Raw genomic sequence first — 19,315 nt, 5'->3', positions numbered from 1 at the left:
TTTAATATTAACGGACTGGTCATGTCAATACTGTTATAAACATTCTTGTAACAAATTTCAGGCAATGACCAAATCATCATGGTACCACTTTTGCTTACTGTTGTTCAGTCGCTCAGTTGTGTCCGACTCTTTGCAACTCCATGGCCTGCAGCGCACCAGGCCTCCCTGTCCTTCACCATCTCCTGGAGTTTCCTCAAACTCATGTCCATTGAGTCAGTGATGCCATCCAACCATCTCATCCTCTGTCACCCACTTCTCCTGCCTTCAATCTTTCCCAGCATCAGGGTCTTTTCCAATAAGTCAGTTCTTCGCATCAGGTGGCCAACGTATTGGAGCCTCAGCTTTAGCATCAGTCCTTCCAATGAATATCCAGGGTTGATTTCCTTTAGGATTGACTGGTTTGATCTCCTTGAGTCCATGGGACTCTCAAGTCTTCTCCAACACCACAGTTCAAAAGCATCAGTTCTTTGGTGCTCAGCCTTCTTTATGGTTCAACTCTCAAATCCACACATAACTACTGGAAAAACCTTAGCTCTGACTATACAAACCTTCATTGGAAAAGTGATGTCTCTGCTTTTTAGTATGCTGTTTAGGTTTGCCATAGCTTTTTCTTACAAGGAACAAGCATCTTTTAATTTCATGGCTGCAGTCACCATCTGCAGTGATTCTGGAGCCCAAGAAAATAAAGTCTGTCACTGTCTGTGCATCTATTTGCCATGAAGTGATGGGACCAGATGCCATGATCATAGTATTCTAAATGTTGAGTTTTAAGCCAGCTTTTTCACTCTCCTCTTTCACTTTCATCAAGAGGCTCTTTAGTTCTTTGTTTTCTGCCATTAGGGTGGTGTCATCTGCACATCTGAGGTTATTGATATTTCTCCCAAAAATCTTGATAGAACTTGAGCTTCATCCAGCCTGGCATTTCCCATGATGTACTCCAAATGTGAGTTAAATAAGCAGGGTGACAATACACAGCCACCAGTCCGTTGTTCCATGTCCAATACTAACTGTTGCTCCTTGACTGGCATACAGGTTTCTCAGGAGGCAGTAAGGTGGTCTGGTATTCCCATCTCTTGAAGAATCTTCCAGTTTGTTGTCATCCACCCAGTCAAAGGCTTTAGTGTAGTCAATAAAGCAGAAGTAGATGTTTTTTTTGGAATTTCTTTGTTTTCTATGATCCAATGGATGCTGGCAATTTGATCTCTGGTTCCTCTGCCTTTTCTAAATCCAGCTTGTACATCTGGAGTTCTAGGGTCACGTACTATTGCAGCCTAGCTTAAAGAATTTTAAGCATTACCTTACTGGCATGTGAAATGAGTGCACTTGGGCAGTAGTTTGAACATTCTTTGGCACTGCCCTTCTTTGGGATGGAATGAAAACTGAACTTTTCCAGTCCTGTGGCCACTGCTGAATTTTCCAGATTTGCTCACAGACTGAGTGCAGCACTTTCACAGCATCATCTCTTAGGATTTTAAAGAGCTCAGCTAGAATTCCATCTCCTCCACTACCTTTGTTTGTAGTAATGCTTCCTAAGGCCCACTTGACTTCACACTCCAGGGTGTCTGGCTCTAGTTGAGTGATGACACCATTGTGGTTATCCTGGTCATTAAGACCTTTTTTGTACAGTTTTTCTGTATATTTTTGCTATCTGTTTTTAAAATTTTCTGCTTCTGTTAGGTCCATATTATTTCTGTCCTTTATTGCTAATATTGGATATATTAATAACAGAAATTATACTTACTCATTGCAAAATCAAGAGCAGGGCATAGGTTCAGTCTACTGAGTTAACGAGTAAAAAAATGCTATTTTTGAGTATTATTTATCAGTTCAAATTTTACATATCTTTTTTTTGGCTGCAGCATGTAGGATCTTAGTTCCCCAGTCAGGGTGGAACCTATGCCCCCTGCAGTGGAAGTGCAGAGTTCTAATCCCTGGACTTACCAGGGAATTCCCTGTCAGTTCAAATTGAACATTTCTCTTAAAGCAGCTGCTATGAAACACCCTTTCCTCAAAATAAAAAAAAAAAATTTAAGACAATTTAGAACAAGGACAAAGTTTAAAAGTCAGTTGAAATTTTCTTTTAATTAAAGACCCAAGGGACAAGAAGCTCCTTTGTGTTACAGTATATAACATATGGCTCTTAGACAGAGTAAAACAGACACCAGGGAGTTGAGTGTTTATACCAGCGCTAGACTCTTCCTGTAGCAGGCAAAAAGTGAGGCAGGATTCCCTTTACTGGCATGGAGATTGTAATATATCTTTACATGCAATAAGTTCTTTGGTAGACTTAATCATTTGGTGGAATTACAGAATTTGCAAAGGAAAGTAGCAGTAAAATATTTCATGTAAAATTTGAGCACAGTACTTCTCATCATATGCTCTTTATACAGACTTCATAAAAACGTCAATCCTACTAAACTTTTAAATAGAGCCTCAAAACTCAACAATTAACTTCTGTCTTCAAACACATACAAAAAAGTAAATAAGATAAAGTAGGGCAGATAATGAGTTTTCAAAATACGTTTCATGATGTTTTCAGTAACTGATCTGAAGGATGTGGAACTCTCTGAAATCCTGGACAGCTGCCACTCTCTCCCCTGCAGTCTCCTCCCAAGCACATCTGTAAGGCATCGTTTTGGAATAGCTACCTAATATATCTTAAATTAAGCACATAAATAATGATGGCAATAATTTTCAACTACTACTACACTATAATATCCTCAATATCATATACCCTATTACATATGAAGAACATGGGTTTTGAATGGTAAAAGTAAATTACTTACTACAAAAAAGACAAACCCATGGTGTTGAGAAAGGAGCATTAACCCATCTTGATTTATCTACATGGGGCCCAGTATGCCCAAGTCCACGGAATGTCAGGATTGGTTGGAAGACTGATGCTCCACCTTCTGTGCAATGAGCGCTCTTCCGCCAAGAAGTGTTGTTCTCAAGTAGTTTGTGTTTTGATTTTAGCAGACACCAAAACTTCTGAGACAGTATTTTCCTTTGAAAATCAGAAACTTGTTCCCACTGTGGAGCCAGGATTCAAGCATTTTAATATTCTTTGGGCGACTTAGAAGATTAGTGTTGTAATCATGTAATTACACGTGAGGTTATTTCCCTTAAACCACCTGCACCGCTACAGTTCTGAACTCATCCTAGAGAGATCTGAAATAAATAAAGTGACTGAAGTTCTCTCCCAGACGGGTTCTATGTTCAGAAGCCCTCCTCCTCATGAAGCTGCCACTGTCATCAGAGTTCACTCATCAGAGTTCACGGCGACCGCGCCCCATCGAGCGGCGCATCACACGACCGTCTGCACAGGCGTGACGCACTGCGCCGGGGAGCCGGCTCTCTCTGACGATGAGGTTGATCGGTTGGAAATCTCTCTCTGTAGCTCCTCTACTTTCTTCTGAAGCTCTGCCCGTTTAGCAAGAAGTTCTTTATATCTGTTGTGAATGGGCTCCTACGAGAGCAATACCATAAAGTTACTTAACTAAGCAATCCGGAACAAACCCGAAGTCAAATCATTCTGGTATTTAGCTTCGTCCCTAAATGTCCAGTGTGTCCTTTCAGCTATGGGACCACGCCCACCTTTCCCGAACAGCAGTGAAAACCAACTTCAACAACTCCACTGACCCGCAGCTCTTTCACTGGCCTCCCTGGTCTCCCCAGGTGTTTCTTTCCACAGAACACCCTGAAACTGGTGCTTGGCCAAATGCAACAAATAATTAAGTAACGACATAATCTAAAAGCCAATACTTAAAGATTTCCTGTCATTTAGTTGCAGACTTTTAGTCCTTTAAACAGTTCTAGGCAGCAAATATTCTGTAACGTTTTAAAAAATGGCTTTTAACTCCCCTAAAGCATTTTCCCCAACCTCTACAAGTTATCCGGCCCAGCATCCTCATTTAACGGAGGAGAGAAGATGAGAATGAGCAGGAGTGACCTGTGCAAGGCCAAAAAGCCAGTCACAACAGAGCCAGGGCACCACTCATCCCTACCGCAGTGCTTCTTCTACTATCCCACCGTGACTGTTAACAGGAAAAAATGGAAATTTTAAATATGCACAGATAACTTTTCTAGCCACTGTATAGGGGACAAAAGTAATTCATACAACTGCCTGGATAAAAGCTCTCACTGGGTATTGCAGGGCATATACCTGGGGCTTCATCCGGGGGTTCCACCTTACATAATATCCCACCCAGAGCTCTAGGTGGCGCATGCTGGCTACTGGGTAAAGGACGTGATTGGAATAGCTCCCGTAGAGGGGATTAGTGAAGTCCTCCAGCTGGCTATTTATGTAAGACCACAGCGACACAGTCCTCCTGGGAAGATTCTATAAGAAGGAAAAATAGGTTAAGGTTCTCCACTACACAAGCTAATGGTACTTTAGATGAAATTTGTCAAAAGGCATTTGGGATCATTTAAACTGTTTTAGAGGGACAGAACTCAGACACTTTGGCAACAGCACCACTTCGATTAAAATTAGAGAGCAGTGGAAAACAGTGCAGCTCCCCAAAAAGGTAAACAGAGTTACCATAGCAGCAATTGCACCCTTTAGATACATCCAAGACGAGTGAAAACACATGCACAAGCAACCCTGTGCACAATGGTGAGAGCGGCCATCGGGCACAACGACCGAAACGTAGAAGCAATCCGAATCCATCACCGGTAGACGGATGCAATGCAACAACGGTACAACGGGGTGTCATTCAGTAATAAAAAGGAACTGAAATAATGATGATAAAAACAAACTGAACCTGGAAAACAGTATGCTAATTGAAAGAAGCCAGACACAAAGGCCACATCCCAAGCGATTCCACTTCTATGAAACGTCCGGAAGAGGCAAACCAACAGAGATTACGGAGTCTGCTGGGGTCTGAGAGGAGACGGGAATGGGCAGGTAGTAACTACTAACAGGCATGGGGTTTCTTCCCAATGTTCTGAAATTAATGGTGGTGATGACTATACAACTCTAGATATGCTGAAAATCACTAAATTATATGCTTTGAAAGTGAATGTTATGGAATGCAAATTATAGCTCAGTTTTAAAAACATTTTTTTTTTAAGATATAGTAAATCCTACTTGAGGCTCTCAAAAACTAAAAGTATCTTTGGAAGTTATCCACTGATTATCTAACATTCAATAAATTCTTGATTGGCTTGTGTGCATAGAAATATTTACTGAAGATGTAAGGGTGATTTTAAAAATTTAGCATCTATCTTCAAGGAACTTCTAGTCCAGGAAGCACTTACTAATGGCCATTATCGCAGTGTTTTGTATGGTTTATTTTATTTAATCCTCACAACAGTAAGCACTAGTAAGTACATAAGTTAAGTACTATTATCCCTACTTTACAGAAGCTGAAATTAACTTGCTCAACTTCACACAGTAAGTGAAAGATCTAAGATTTGAACCCAGGCAGCCTAGCTCCAGACCAAGCATTCTTTGCCACTAGGCTTTACAGAAAAGCATGAAAAACCTATTTGAGAGTCACATTTTTTAGAATGGAAATTGAAGCAGAGGGAGACACTAATCAAGATAATTTAGAACTTCATACATAAGGCAGATGTGTTCTGAGGAACACAGAACTAAAACTTGAAACGTAATCGTTCTACATTTCTTATAAATAATACCAACCACTGAAAAGTGGTATCCCTCGGCAAGTGGGGTAAGAAATTTAACTTTCTCCTTAATATCTTCTCAGTGTTTGAATGTTTTATGCTATTATTTTACAATTTAAAAAAAACTAAAATGGTTCATATGTATGAGAATGTATTTGGGAATTGAGCTGTGCGTTCATTCAAATGTGTATTTTTTGCTAATTATATCTTGCTGCCCCTGCTTTTGATGGACTTCCATCCTGCAGGAAGTGTGGTAACAGGTACACGAGGGCTCCTAAGACACCGCATACTTGAGTTCCATTCAGCAGACGCTGCCTCCGACCCATCCTCATGACAGAGGTGCTTTAAGATGGATCAAGCTCAGACGTGTGGAAAGAAGTGAGCATACTACAATATATAAAAGAACACATGGCCAAAGGCATCATGCAAAAGAACAACTGTTCCGCTGAAAGCCATCCCAGGCTGCACTCACTAGAGAAAGCATGTATAGAGACAGGCGGGACAGGCAGGGGTCGTGTGTTACCTCTTTGCCTCTCTGCTGTTCACTGTTACAGAGGAATGTTCCAAATAAACAGCTATACAGGTGGTCCAAAATGGTAATGAGAAAATACTCATTGAATTCAAATGCTGTAGGAAACTGCAAATCAAACAGCAAAACACACGAAATAATTAGGACAGCTTCCCAAGCATGTTCATCCCTGTACATTGGGGGGTGCTTTGTAAAACTTCTTAAAATTAGGCTACACAGTATTCAAAAACTATATATTTCTAAGCTATTACAGTATTATTAATATTAATATTTGCTTGGTTTTCAGCAAATATCACCTTGCTGATAATTTCTCCTAATATCTCCTTTTCTTGTACAGTAAGAATCTGAATGCTCTGATCTTGCTGTTCTTCTGTCCATTTATATCAGTTAACCCGCAACTTGAAGCTGATCTGACTTGTCTTTCTCTGCCAAGAATGACCATAAGCAACATAGTAAGATTTTTCTTTAAATTTTCAACAGCATAGTTTTTAGGAATTACACAAAAAATATCAATGTCTCGAGAAAAGGAGATGTGTGGCTTGTTTAAAAGCCAACCTTACTCATCTTTTCAAGGAACATGCACTCAAACCATATTTTATAATCCAGTACTTTGGCAGCCTTTCTTAAAAGAGAAAATTCACTCTCTTTAACTAGGACAGGTGTTTGACTGGATGTCTTACACAAACAACACAATTTGGGGGTAATTTATCAAGGCCCAATTACAGATCCCAGGAAGGTAAGGGATTTAGTATAATCCATCCTAACCATTTACTGTTTCAAGAATTATTTGAAAGCTTCTATGTAAGACTGTACCATTTATAGGACTGTGAAAAGGAATTCCATGAATATTTGGATTGTGGGCTTAGTAAATAAATACTGGTGCCAAGTCTTCCTACAATGATCCCTGCCCGAGAGTGGGTGAAAACAGCACAAACTGCACACAGAAGGGACAAGAGTGAAGACAACTTTGCCTTCAAATTTCCTAAATTTATAAGCAGGATAACAAGGCAAATTTATCTTCTTAAACAATTTACTCTTGAATAATAATTTTTGTGGTTCTGAAGTGAATGAAGCAGGTGATAAAGCACATGCCAACATAAAGCCAATTAATCATAAAAACTTTGTCAAATTCCATCCATTCATTTATAGAATAAATCCCATCTCCTGTACTGTTACTTAAACAGCTTATTTATTAGCCAACCATGAATGCACCCTACATTATTACATAGCAATTCAAAGAAGTTAAGCCCATGATTAGCCTTTCATCTTCTTGGCAAAACTATTAGCTCAGTTATGAGAAAACAGCTTAATTAGTGGAATTTCCTCACAAACACAACTAAAATAGCATTATTTAAATAGAACATTAGTTGCTGCTATTGTTTTTAAAATCCTGAGCAGAGAAGGAATATTTTGTTCTCCTTATATGTTTAAAATCTGAAGGGCCCTTCATCCAGCTTCCTGATCCCAGCAGTGAGAGATGATGATGAGGGCAGGAGGAGACATAGAATCTGGCTAATTGTAACACAACTGGTCCTTTTGATAAATTTGCTATTTAAGTCTCTGCACAAACATTCAATTATTTATAAAACTGATGACTGCCAACAAACATTATTACTATCTCACATGGTCAGGAGGAAAATACCAAAGAAAAACATAAGCAGACATGTATAATAAAGTGTATTTATTATATACACTTATGTAACAAAAAATACATTTTTTTTTACTTATACATATATAGTGTATTTTAAGTTCTATCAGTGAAATAAGATTTAACATTACTTAGCAACTTAAGCTCAAAATCAAGAGTAAACTGCTTTTAGATGTATGGCATATAAAAAGTTAACACAATTACTAAGAAAGAAATATATTTGTCATGTATTCTCCTATGCAATTGGTAAATGTGATCTATTTTGTTTTTCTAAAAAATATACCAGAAGCAAGAGTTGCTCCTTTCAAGATATTCTCCCTGGAAAGCAGTACACTTAACCATCAGCGATGCCTTTTGTAGTCCCCTGATAAGGCATATGTGATTTTTCCCAACACTGTCAAATACTATCTTAAAATAGAATATGGTAATAGTTAAAAGTGGGTCCGGACTTCCCTGGCAGTCCAGTGGGTAAGACTCCACACTGCCAATATAGAGGTACAGCCAAATGATTAAAAAAAAAAAAAAAAAAGTCTTATTTAGTTTTTCTCTTAATGAAGTAAAGAATATTTTATTGAAGCTGAAATATAATGCTAATGCCAAGCACAGCCAGCAAGTGCCCTACTGGACATTCCCATGGCAGTCCAACGAAAAACCAACCAGGCTCCCAGTGGTCTGAGGTCTAATAAAACTCCTGGATAAATAACTGATATACCACTGAGCTGTACCTAACTTTGGGGTTCTCAGATCATTTATCATGTGTTAAACATCTTTAAGACATGAACTCTTTACCTCATTAGTAAAGTTATCCCATAAATCAGGTGTTTTTCAATCTCCTCTTGTATCTTTCCAAAACACTAAACCTGTATTCACGGTAATATTTTAAATCATTTTCTAGAATGTTGATGGCTCTAAAGCACATAATCTCTCGCTCCATACCTAAAAACAAAAAAACTGAATCTATTTCATCTATATGTTGCCATGATTTCCATCTAAACACATTTTTTCATCAAAACTGCCTAAAATAGGAGTTCATTTTGAGTTATCTTGCCTATTTCATTTCTTTACCTCCTTTACTACTACTACTACTACTACTACTACTACTACTAAGTCGTTTCAGTCGTGTCCAACTCTGTGCGACCCCATAGACGGCAGCCCACCAGGCTCTGCCATCCCTGGGATTCTCCAGGCAAGAACACTGGAGTGGGTTGCCATTTCCTTCTCCATTGTGTGAAAGTGAAAAGTGAAAGTGAAGTCGCTCAGTCGCGTCCAACTTGTAGTGACCCCATGGACTGCAGCCCACCAGACTTTAGCAATGTATAAATGAATTTTTGAGTGAATATATTATCATTATTTAACATAAGTTAAAAATATTAAATGAAATAATTTAATGTGATAATACTTCTAGTATCTAGGAAACTTATAAGAACTTCTACTTTACATGAAATGTAAGATAGTCAGTGACCAAACGCAACTCTGACTGGATAGCTTAAAAGAGAGATCTAAGAATGGATATCCCAGATAAATTACCTGTCTTGTCATCTGCCAGACACAGTCAATAAATTGAAGAAAAACGGGTGATCTGTCTGCATCTGCGTGGTTCTTATCTCCATGGCCAACTCTCTGAAGCAAAGAGTGAAATATTATATAAGCTTTGTAGGATTTTTCACCTTTTTGATGAAAATAACTTTATTTTTCAAGAAAAGTAACATTTGCTCAATATTTTATAAATTCAGAAAATCTTTTTGAAAGAACACTGCAAGGAAAACAGAAATCACTCAATTCCACCAACGAGAAATGTCTATTAGCATTTCAATCTGCAACCTGTCCAATTATTTCCTGGCAGGAGACACCTGTAACAGGAATTACAAGTGTGTTTAACAAATGAAGCTTAGATCCCAAAAAGCTGACAATGGGAGACGGGAAGTCAGACCTCAGAGCCCAGATTTTTGTCCTGAAGATTTACTATGCCCTGAACATTAACAGTTCCTGGTACACTAGCCCCAGGAAGCACAGGTCTCCTTTAGCACCTTGGCCAGGGCATGAGGGGGACCTACTGCATTGGAGCTCCAGGCGGTCTTTCAAAAAGAATCACATCAGCACAAACCCCTGAAAACTTTTAAAAAATGCTTGACATCTCCCCTCAAGCATGCACTCACCTACTTTCTTATCTTTTTTCTCCTCTGAGGACCTCTGCTCCAGATGACTGAGATAAACACCTACCCTATAACCCAAGGCAGTGATTCTAAAAGAGTGATCCAGACTTCCAGCAGTGGGAGAGGTCTGAGAGTTCAAAACTATTTTCATATTACTAAGACATGCTTTGCCTTTTTCAGTGGGTTGACATTTGCACTGTGCCGTGCTTAGTTGCTCAGTTGTGTCCAACTCTTTGCAACCCCATGGACTGCAGCCCACTAGGCTCCTATATCTATGGGGATTCTCCGGGCAAGAATACTGGAGTGGGTTGCCATGTCCTCCTCCAGAATGGTGTAAAGGTGATGAGGGAAGAAAACTTTTGGTACCTTAGGAGGAAATCAGGAAACAAGGCATTGGAATCAAGCTATACTATAGTTATTATGTTTGCCCTACCAAACACTTACAGTTAAATGAAGAAAAAAAGCCAATCTCTCTGAAGCCCATGTCTTTGATGAAGCAGTAAAAATTCTTATTAACTTTAATAAATCTCCACCTTGGAGTATAATTTTTTAAGTATCCTATGTAACAAAATGGGAAGTACACATAACGTGCTTCTGTTGCAGACTTAAGTAGAATGCAGGAAACACAGCTTTCCATGGACCATCATTTTAACTTGAAAGAACAACTGATATATGAATTATGGTTACTAAGACCTGAATATCTTGTAGATATCTTTTTTGAAAATGTACAAAAGTGAATGTGTCACTTCAAGGAAAACAATGGACAGTATTTGTTACCAATGATGAAATTCAAGCTGTTGAATCAAAGTTAAATTTGAGGGGAAAATTTACCTGAGTTTGATAGTACTTAAAAGACTCTTCTGATAAAATTAGTAGTAGTATTAATATCTGTGATTTTATGATATATAATGAAATGCATTAAGACTGGAGGAGCTGTGTAAATCAGTAAGCCAGTATTTTCCCAATTACCAACACATGATATTACAAAGTCATGCAAGGTAAAAAATCTACTTATTCAAAATGCAAGACACACCAATGGAATTTAATAGAACAAACACCAAAAAACTCATCGAGCTAGTTTTAGATTCCACATTACAAATAACCACTAAGAAGCTTCCATTTGTCAAGTTTTGGCACAGTAGCAAAGAAAACTATCCACAATTCTCCGGAAAAAATTAAAATACCCTTTTCAACCTATATTATCTGCATGTGGTCAAATTTTCCTCATGTCTTCAATCAACAGAACATATTGCAACAGACTGAATGCAGAAGTAGATATGAAATTTATCTTCTATTAAGCCAGATATTAAAGAAACTTGTAAAAAATGTAGAATAATGCCACTCTTCTCATAAAACTTCTCATAAAACTTATGCTTGCCTAACATATTATGCTAGTTACTTTTCCTTAAAGTGTTATTCATACTAATATATAAGAGGACTATGGGTTGAATGTTTGTGTCCCCCAAAATTCACATATTGAAAATCGAATGCTCAATTTGATAGTTTTAGGAGCTACCAAGGTCATGAGGGTGGAAACCTCATGAATGAGACTAGTGCTCTTATCAAAAGGGACAGGCCCCAAAGAGCTCCCCAGCCCTCTTCCACCATTACAGATAACAGTGAAAGGTTGGCAGTCTGCAATCTGGAAGAGGGCCTTCACCAGAACCCTATCATGCTGGCACTCTGAACTTGGACTTCCAGCTGTCAAAACAGAAATAAAGTAGCCTAAATGGACTAAGAAAATAGATTATTTCCTTAAACAATACATACATTTAAAAAATTTAATTTCTAATATGGAAAATACTGATATAAACAAAGTTCTTTGGGGTCATCAATAATTGCTAAAAATGGAAAGAGGTCCAGAAATCAAAAAGTTTGAGAATCATTACCCTATATTAAACATGTGCACATACCCTCTGAATCAGATGTGCTTTGTCAAATCCTGCTTTCAGATAACAATCAGGAGGGGGAAAATGGAGTAGGTAGTCAGAGTCAGCAATTTAGGAATCCACTGCAGCTTCAAGCAGTCTGAAATGTTTATGATTTTGGTTACACTTATATGAACATGTGCAGCACTGGAAGACCGAAACGTCACTCTTTTAACAGTCTTATCATGGTAAGTACATTTTATAGAGAGTTGAAAAATATAAGCCATCTGAATGGATATGCCAGATGACCAATTTTATTTAATAGTTCAAGTTTAAAGCAGCAGACTACCTTCAAATGTCCATTTCTTGCAAGGTTTTTTTAAATAAACACTGCTAGTGGATACTAATAGCTAACATTAGAGACAGCATCTGGGCAAACATATTTCAGAAAGTCTTTCAGCTAACCTAGGAAAATGCTGCCAAAAACCACACTCTCGGGGGCTTCAAGGCCTCTGAGAATCTTACCTCTCGTCTTCAGGATCCTCTAAATAATCTGACAAATTTCTGTTGAGAAGTTTACCCCATTAGAACAAAGGGTCAGTCTTACATGAATATCAAGTGAATAAAAGACATGATCTTCACACGCCTTGTGTGAGATGCACATGTGATACCCCGAGTCAAGGTTCTTCACTCACAAGCTGAAATCGATGTCCGAAGCTCAGCCACTCTTTTTCCACGAGGACTTCAAACCCTCGGATGGTGCGGTAGTATCCGTCCAGCATGAGCATGGCCAGGGAAGTCAGCTGGGCCGTGCGGTCCCAGCCATCGCTGCAGTGCACCACCACAGACGTCTTTCCTGACTCCACCCTGTCAGCAATCCTGAGAGCCCCTGCAAGGATAAGCTGAAAAAAGGATTTTTTAAATGAATTTTTTTTAAATTAAATGCTTTACTCCTCAAAATTTGTAATAGTTCTGTTCAGAGATGACTATCTCAAAAACAGGTGGAGAAAAGAACATCAGTCCTTTCCTAAAAGGAATTTTTGTGAATGGTGGAAGATACTGACGCTTTGCTTTTAAAACTGAAAAATCTCAAAAATGCAGACTCCTATTAATCCACACAATGAAATATCCAAACAAAAGGTAACTTTGGATTTTAAACAAATCAAGAGTATGACTAATAAGAAAGAAGGATTAAGTTCCAAAGAGACCTATTTCTAAGATTCTTCAAATATTCCAACATCATCCATTTAAGCAAAAATAATACACCAATTGAATTCTTACCTGTTACTCAAAACAGTGATACTTAACCAAATCAGAATAAATATGAAAGCAGTAAAACTGGATATTAGAAAATATTCTACAGTTTCTATAGCATTCACTCTACTGTTTTTATACAACACAGCACGTAAAGCATAAAATTTTAGAGAAAGCTGACTTTTACATATTGGTATGAATGAAAAATTCTCATTGGACCAATATATTATCATGTCAATTTCACTGGTATCTAAAATAATTTCAGGTATTTTGTTTAAATATGCAAGCTCTCTCTGCAAAACAATTTACCTTCTCTTAAGTTGATCTTGAGTTAAAACTAGATAGAATTAGATGTAACCTAAAGAGAAACACACTGGAGAAGGCAATGGCACCCCACTCCAGTACTCTTGCCTGGAAAATCCCATGGACAGAGGAGCCTGGTGGGCTGCAGTCCATGGGGTCGCTAAGAGTCAGACACGACTGAGCGACTTCACTTTCACTTTTCACTTTCATGCATTGGAGAAGGAAATGGCAACCCACTCCAGTGTTCTTGCCTGGAGAATCCCAGGGACAGGGGAGCCTGGTGGGCTGTCATCTCTGGGGTTGCACAGAGTCGGACATGACTGAAGCGACTTAGCAGCAGCAAAGAGAAACACACAGTATAATATCCTTTAAACTGAACAATAGAGCCCCCCTCTACTCTGCAATGGCCCAATCATACTTTAAAAACAGCATGATTACACAAACATAGATAAGAGTGAAATAAAAGAAATGCTATACTAGGCTTAGAGAATTTTATGATGATCTCCTTTTAATCATAATCGTAGGCATATTTTGGAAGTGGGGTACTCTGAAGCAATCTCAATGTTGTCTATGCATCAGAGTTATCTGTGAGCATTAAAAAAAAAAAAGATAAAAAAAAAGCCTGGTCTGTATTATTCCTAACTCACTCTTTTAAATAACTTCCACCTGTAATTCAAATACTGTGCTTCCCAAGTGGCACAGTGGTAAAGAATCCACCTGCCAATGCAGGAGACACCAGAGACGCAGGTCTGATCTCTGGGTCAGGAAGATCCCCTGGAGAAGGAAATGGTAACCCACTCCAGTATCCTTGTCTGGGAAATCCCGTGGACAGAGGAGCCTGGTTGGCTGCAGTCCGTGGGATCACAGACTCGGACATGACTGAGTGAATGAGCACACACAGAGCACATGAGTCAAATATATATGCAAAATTACACATCATTGACCTAAAGGGTTAGAACAGTTGGAAAGCTAAGACAACAAGGAAGAGTTCTCCAAAGTGGTCGTCTTCATCCATTCATTCCCTTAAAGATAAGCATTTATGGAGTCCTCTACCACGCGGCAGGCACTGCTCACAGTGCTGGAACTACACAGCAGCAAACGGAGCAAAGTGCTGGGCGTAATGAAGTTTATATTGTACTTAGGTGAGGCCGGCCGGATGCAGAGAAAGAAACAGTGTGTCAGAGGGCAACAAGTGAAAAAGTACCATCCAGCACTAGGGAGCACAGGCAGAACTGTCACTGTGTATGGAGTGGTTAGGAAAGGCACCTTTGAGAAGCTGATGTCTGAACAGAGATCTAAAGAAAGTGAGCGGGTAAGCCTTACAGGTGTGAAGACTGAAGGAGGAGAAGGTGGTCCAGGCACAACTGTACCTCGTCCAAGGAAACGTGTTTCTGTTATGGCCAGTTTTTTGGAGAGAATGTTGTACCTGCTAAAAAATGACCTGTAATTTACAGAATGCTGCGGTGAATGTCAGTTCCAAATCAAGTCTTACGGTTTTCTATTTACACATCATACAATGTAATAGACGGTCCCCATGACCGTGCTCTCTAAAAGAAGAATGTTCATGTACTTTGCTACATTCAAGCTTCTGTGTTTCTAGAAGAGAAACAATAATCAAAATAGTTTATAATTCTCAAGAGGTCAATTTAGCCTTCAATTTTTCTTAATTTTAGAGCTCTTCATGTGAGTATAATCTACTCTTTAACATGAAAAATCCTATTTCCATTTATTTCCTAATATTAATATATGTGCTCATATATTATATAGAGATCTATATATAATATACAGAGATATATATTTTGGTAAGCTATGATACTGAAATTCAGACCTATCTGAAAATATTTATAACTATAATAACTGAAATAATGTTTAGTGCTTCAAACGTTATGTTTAGGCAAGCTGAGGTTCATACAGTCTCCTTCATTTAACTACTTCACCTCATGTGCCTGGCCAGAATGGTTTTCAAAAGCTATGTAACAATTATTTATTGGCTGATTTATTTACATCATATAGTACTACACTGGCTCCTGTGGGGACAAAGAAGAAATATGATTTATCCTGTCCTACTCTCCATGAATCAGCAATCTATGTTAATTGACACATAAAAGTAATTAAATCAAGTACATGGGAGCATCTGATTAGCTGGAAAGAAAAGTAAAATGAAAAGCTCAGAGAAAATGGAAATGAATTCCATCTGGGAAGACTTTATCAAAGAAGTGAACTGGGAACTGAAGGATGGGCAGATTCAGATAGGATAGGAAAGAGAGGTAGAGAAGGCAATGGCATCTCATTCTAGTACTGTTGCCTGGAAAATCCCATGGACTGAGGAGCCTGGTAGGCTTCAGTCCATGGGGTCGCTAAGAGTCTGACACGACTGAGAGACTTCACTTTCACTTTTCACTTTCATGCACTGGAGAAGGAAATGGCAACCCACTCCAGTGTTCTTGCCTGGAGAATCCCAGGGACGGGGAGCCTGTTGGGCTGCCGTCTATGGGGTCGCACAGAGTCAGACATGACTGAAGCAACTTAGCAGCAGCAGCAGCAGCAGCAGGAAAGAAAGGGGAAAAAAAGTACAACAGAACCAAATGCATAATACAGAAACCTAATTCATTCAAACACCAAAACTTAAAAGTAGTTCTAATTATCAAAGTAGTTATCAATTTTTCACTGTTTAAAAAGGTACTTTCATCTTGATTTCAGTTGTAAGAGCCAACACACAAGCGGGCAGAGAAAGTCCTTGTGTGACAGTCTCTAACAGTTTAAAGAACAGTAACATATACCCACCTTAATATGCTCCAGCCAGTGAGTAGATTCCAAGTTAGACAACCAGTGGGTCTCCTCAATGTTGGGGTACACAATCTCCTTAAGTTTTCGTAAAGATTCTCTCATAACATGGATATTGTGGATATCTAGAAAAACTAGTTCTGCATTTTGATAGGCATCTTCACTTTCATAACCTCCACCTTTTGCCTGAAAAAAATAACATCACACGAAATAAAAAATGAATGCATATTCATGGTATGATGACATCCTTGAAAGAGTGCCATAAATTACCCAAAAGCATCAAAGCTGATACATGTGACTGATGGACAGGAAACTCCATGGGAAAATGTGGCTGGCTCAGGGCAACTTAACACAACCACGCTGTCCCACACGTTCTTCATAAAACAAGAATACACATGCTCACCTGACTTCCTCTTGTTGCTGTTATTAAAATTATATATGATAACATATAGGAAGGTACTTAAAGCACTGTAATTTCACTATCCATATCTCAAGTCCTACCAAAACACAATTTCATACAGAAGACTGAAGCTCCATGTGCAGGGACATCTGTCTAGTTTACACCTGACCCATGCTTTTCTTCACTTCATCTTAATATTTGCAAAGTGCTTTGTAATCACGGTGACTGACTTCTAGGGTAACTGCACAATTATTATTAAATAAAAAGACAAAACAAATATAAAAGCACAGAGTACTACAGAATATTACCACTATTTTCAAAGAGATAAATGTACATCTACAGAATAGAATGAGAAATAGTTGGTGTTCACAGTAAGCTACAGCTGGAAAGAAGAACCAAATTTTTCTGGGTTGAATCTTTCTCTGTTTTATGAATAAAATATTCTTTTGCCTTTTGGATAAAATATGCCTCTTATCTCAGGTATAAAATCACACCTCTTTGAACACTAATGGAAAAAAAATTAGGAAGATACTGGAACAGTCACTGTAGTTATATAAAATTAAGAGATCACATTTTTGAAAACAATAAAACTTACCTCTTAACTAACAACAAATTAGTGAAGAGTAGACGTTCAAGTTTCCTTTCTGACACTGACAGCTTGGGAAATGGTTTAGAGTCAAGATGGGCACAAGTACAAAATTAACAGCGTTTCATTAGGTCCCTGTTAACAAGGATTATTCTGGAGAGTAGGGAGAGCTCACATCAGGGGCAGAGGGACATTCAAATGTGTTGCAACAAATCCTAGAAACATGGTCATACTGCAACTACACAGAGCCTGTCACGAAAACACAAGACGAAAATGCTCTGGAATCAAGACTCGTAGAACTTGATGAGTACGTCAAATGTTGTCATGTAACTCTGAAAATATACTAAAAACACTGAAATACATACTTTAAGAATCCATTTCATGTGAATTATATTTCAATACAACTGGTATTATTTAAAAACAGAGCAACTAGATAGTAAAACCGAAGACACACAAAAAAATCACTGAAGACAGAACTAGAGGACAGAGCATTCCAGCAAACCCCAAAGCCGCCAACAGTCACAAGATCTCGATGCTATCATAAGGATGCTTAAGGAAATGCAGAAGGAAGCAACGCATATAAGATGGACTAGAGAACAAGGGAATCACAAGAGAGTCTTACAGTTTTTATTGTTCTGCTCCCTGGTTTTAGCTCTCTTCCTCCAGAACTACAGGAAAGAACAGGTCAATCTAAGAAGTGCAGCTGAAACCGAGAAGGGTTCTGTCCATTCTAACAGACAAGTTATTAGAGAAACTCACAGATTAAGTGAAAGAACTAGGAAACAAATAGAAATAAAAGAGAAAAAATTAGAAATGAAGACCAAATTAGAAGAAACTTAAGAGCAAACAAATACAGTGGATATTAAATTAAAAGAAACAGTGAAAAGTGAAATATAAAAAAAAAAGGAATTAGACATAAAAAAGATTCAAGAGAAAGAGACAAATGATGAAGAGAGGCAAAGAAGAGACAACCCAGGAGTAATAGCAGTCCTGAAGAAGAAAGCCAAAACAAAGAAATGAAATAAATACTAAGAACTGTGATTAAAGAAAACAGTCATGATGCTTTTAAATTGAAATTCCCAATGAAAACAGCACACATGCATACCTGATAATATAAACCCAAAATATACAGCATGAAGACATATTCTGGCAAAATAACTGGACTTCAAAGAAAAACAAAAGAGAAAATTCTTTGTACATCGAAGTAAAAAGAGTGACTCAGAAAGAAAAGAAATTTAGTTTATGATTAGACTTTGAAACTTTATGACAAAAAAAAAAAGGCAATTTTAAGACATTCAAGAAAATCAAATGCGAACCAAGAATTTTATGCCCAGGAAAACCAACATAAATATAAGGAACATAAGCTGCTCCCCCCAGCCCGTGTCCATGCTCAGTTGTGGCCAACTCTTTGGGACCCCATGGACTGTAGCCCACCAGACTTCTCTTTCCATGGAATTTCCAGGCAAGAACACTGGAGTGGGTTGCCATTTCCTGCTCCAGGTGATCTTCCCAACCCAGGCATCGAACCCACGTCTCTTGGGCCTCCTGTACTGACAGGCAGATTCTTTCTGCTGCTCCACTTGGGAAGTCCCTCATAAGCTGCTATCAGCAGGTGAATACTCAGAATATTGTTTCTATCAGCTCTGCTGAAATATTTAGAAGAGAACAACTTCAGACAGAAGAAAAAGACTAAAGACTTCCACATAAGAACTGGTTGCGTGCACAAAATACAGCTAGAAGTCAGAGGTAAAAGGGAGAAGTGTACAGAAGGGAGTGTAAAGACTACCTACTCTGACAATGTAAATACAACACATGTATTTTACAATGGGAGCAAGTCCAAAAAAATTTTTCCCTAAATGTACTGGGGATACTAGTAACACTGTTATTCTAGCACCACGGTAGGATAAAGCAAGTGAGTAATTATGTAACATAACAAATCTTATCATTCCCTCTGACTTTGAGAATCAGCATTCCTGGTGGGGAAGGAAGAAGTCACACATGTAATTTTGAAGAAGTTATGTTAGAACCTGCCTGCCAATGTAGGTGACATAAGAGATGGGGTGTCGGGAAGATCCGCTGAAGGAGGGCATGGCAACCCACTCCAGAATTCTCACCTAGAGGCTCCCATGGACAAAGAGCGCCTGGCAGGCCACAGTCCA

The 19,315-nt window shown here is 38.5% G+C and overlaps 1 protein-coding gene across 5 annotated transcripts in view; it reads right to left on the bottom strand.

The window, feature by feature from the left end:
* Positions 1–2,055: 2,055 nt before the first annotated feature.
* Positions 2,056–19,315, bottom strand: part of MTMR2 (myotubularin related protein 2) — a 110,337-nt gene continuing 93,077 nt past the window's right edge. For all 5 annotated transcript variants that reach the window (XM_061440157.1, XM_061440159.1, XM_061440161.1 and 2 more), the window contains 6 exons: positions 16,171–16,356; positions 12,525–12,731; positions 9,336–9,428; positions 6,155–6,268; positions 4,166–4,342; positions 2,056–3,469 (listed from right to left, as the gene is read on the bottom strand). In XM_061440157.1, the coding sequence (XP_061296141.1) occupies positions 3,308–3,469; positions 4,166–4,342; positions 6,155–6,268; positions 9,336–9,428; positions 12,525–12,731; positions 16,171–16,356 (939 nt within the window). In that variant the 3' untranslated portion in view covers positions 2,056–3,307. The remainder of the gene's footprint in view (positions 3,470–4,165; positions 4,343–6,154; positions 6,269–9,335; positions 9,429–12,524; positions 12,732–16,170; positions 16,357–19,315) is intronic.

The sequence above is a fragment of the Bos javanicus genome, chromosome 15 (assembly GCF_032452875.1).
Source record: "Bos javanicus breed banteng chromosome 15, ARS-OSU_banteng_1.0, whole genome shotgun sequence".
NCBI lineage: Eukaryota > Metazoa > Chordata > Mammalia > Artiodactyla > Bovidae > Bos > Bos javanicus.
Note: the sequence above shows the minus strand (reverse complement) of the source record. Positions and strands in the feature narration are given on the sequence as shown.